Source organism: Aplysia californica, unplaced genomic scaffold, assembly GCF_000002075.1.
Source record: "Aplysia californica isolate F4 #8 unplaced genomic scaffold, AplCal3.0 scaffold00411, whole genome shotgun sequence".
Classification (NCBI taxonomy): Eukaryota; Metazoa; Mollusca; class Gastropoda; order Aplysiida; family Aplysiidae; genus Aplysia; species Aplysia californica.
This window is the reverse complement of record NW_004797681.1, coordinates 73,108-74,315: the sequence shown is the minus strand read 5'-3', so window position 1 is coordinate 74,315 and position 1,208 is coordinate 73,108. Positions and strand designations below refer to the sequence as shown.

At 50.3% G+C, this 1,208-nt stretch overlaps 1 protein-coding gene across 1 annotated transcript in view; it reads left to right on the top strand.

Moving 5' to 3' along the window:
* The window catches only part of LOC101860430 (G-protein coupled receptor GRL101), a gene marked incomplete in the record, with an annotated part of 26,546 nt that overhangs the window by 11,448 nt on the left and 13,890 nt on the right, over nucleotides 1-1,208 (top strand). Inside the window, 2 exon segments of the mRNA XM_013085830.2 lie at nucleotides 45-226; nucleotides 920-1,131. Of these exon segments, the coding sequence (XP_012941284.2) occupies nucleotides 45-226; nucleotides 920-1,131 (394 nt within the window).

Genomic DNA, 1,208 nt, shown 5'->3' with positions numbered 1-1,208 from the left:
TTATTATTATTAGGCCTACTATTATTATTGTTGTGGATCCCCAGCACGGTCTAACCTGGCCTGTATGTCCACTGGTGGGTCACCTGTGTTCCTGCACCCGAGCCTGGTCTGTGACGGTGTGAGGCAGTGTCCACTCGGTGACGACGAGTGGGACTGTTTCGTCTGGTGTGCCCCGGGTCTGGTGTGTATGGGCGGGGCTGTTGTTGTTGCCCAGGGAAACACACAGGTATAACCAGCTTAGAAGGGACAGTCTTGTTGTTTGATTTGTTTAAATACGTGGTTTACGGCGCTCGCAACTGTGTAAGGTCATAGAGCGCGCGGGACACACTAAAACGTTTTAAATTTAAGTTAGGAGGAATTAATTTTGAGTTTCGCCTTGTTGGCGGCCGAAGTCTACTCTTATCGACTTTGCACAACCACGAAATCTTTAACGTGCACAGTCTGCACACGGCATCTCCGAGATGTTTCGCCCTTATGTTGTTTTATTAATAGGGATGATAAGAATGTGTGCACCTTACGGAAAATGCGGATATGATAGGATGCTACAATAAATGTGCAGAACTTTGCGTGAACTTTGCGTAGCTTTGTATAATTCACCCTATTCCTCCCCTCTCCCCTTACCCCCTTTCCCACTCTCCTCACCTCATTTTACCCCCTAAATAAAACAACAACACACACATTCCTCTCACCATCCCTTCGCCCCTCTACTCCCTTCATCCCCCTCCATCCCTCCCCCACACTCTTCTCACTATCCCTTCTTTCTCTACGCCTTTTCTCCTCTTCCACCCCACCCATCCTCTCACCATCCATTCCCCCTCTACTCCTTTTCTCCCCCTCTATCCCCCACGCCCATTCTTCTCACCATCCCTCCCCCTTCTACTCCTTTTCTCCTTCTCCACCCCCACCCTCCCATCCTCAGCTTGCACTCCAAAACCCGAGCAACCTTTTCGATCAACGCACCAAGTACGTGGACCTCTCCCACCAGCTCCTGACGAGTGATTTTTTCAGTAAGGTGGACGGCAAGCTGGAGCATGTCTTGTTTCTGCGACTGTCAAACTGTGGTCTAACTAGCTTGCAGACACTCATCTTCGGCAAAATGTCCACCTATTCTAACTTTTACGGCGTTGAGAGGTAAACACAGCATCTTTTTCCTCCTCCTCCCCCCCTCCTCCTCCCTCCTTCACCCCCCCCTTCTCCTCCCCTCCTCC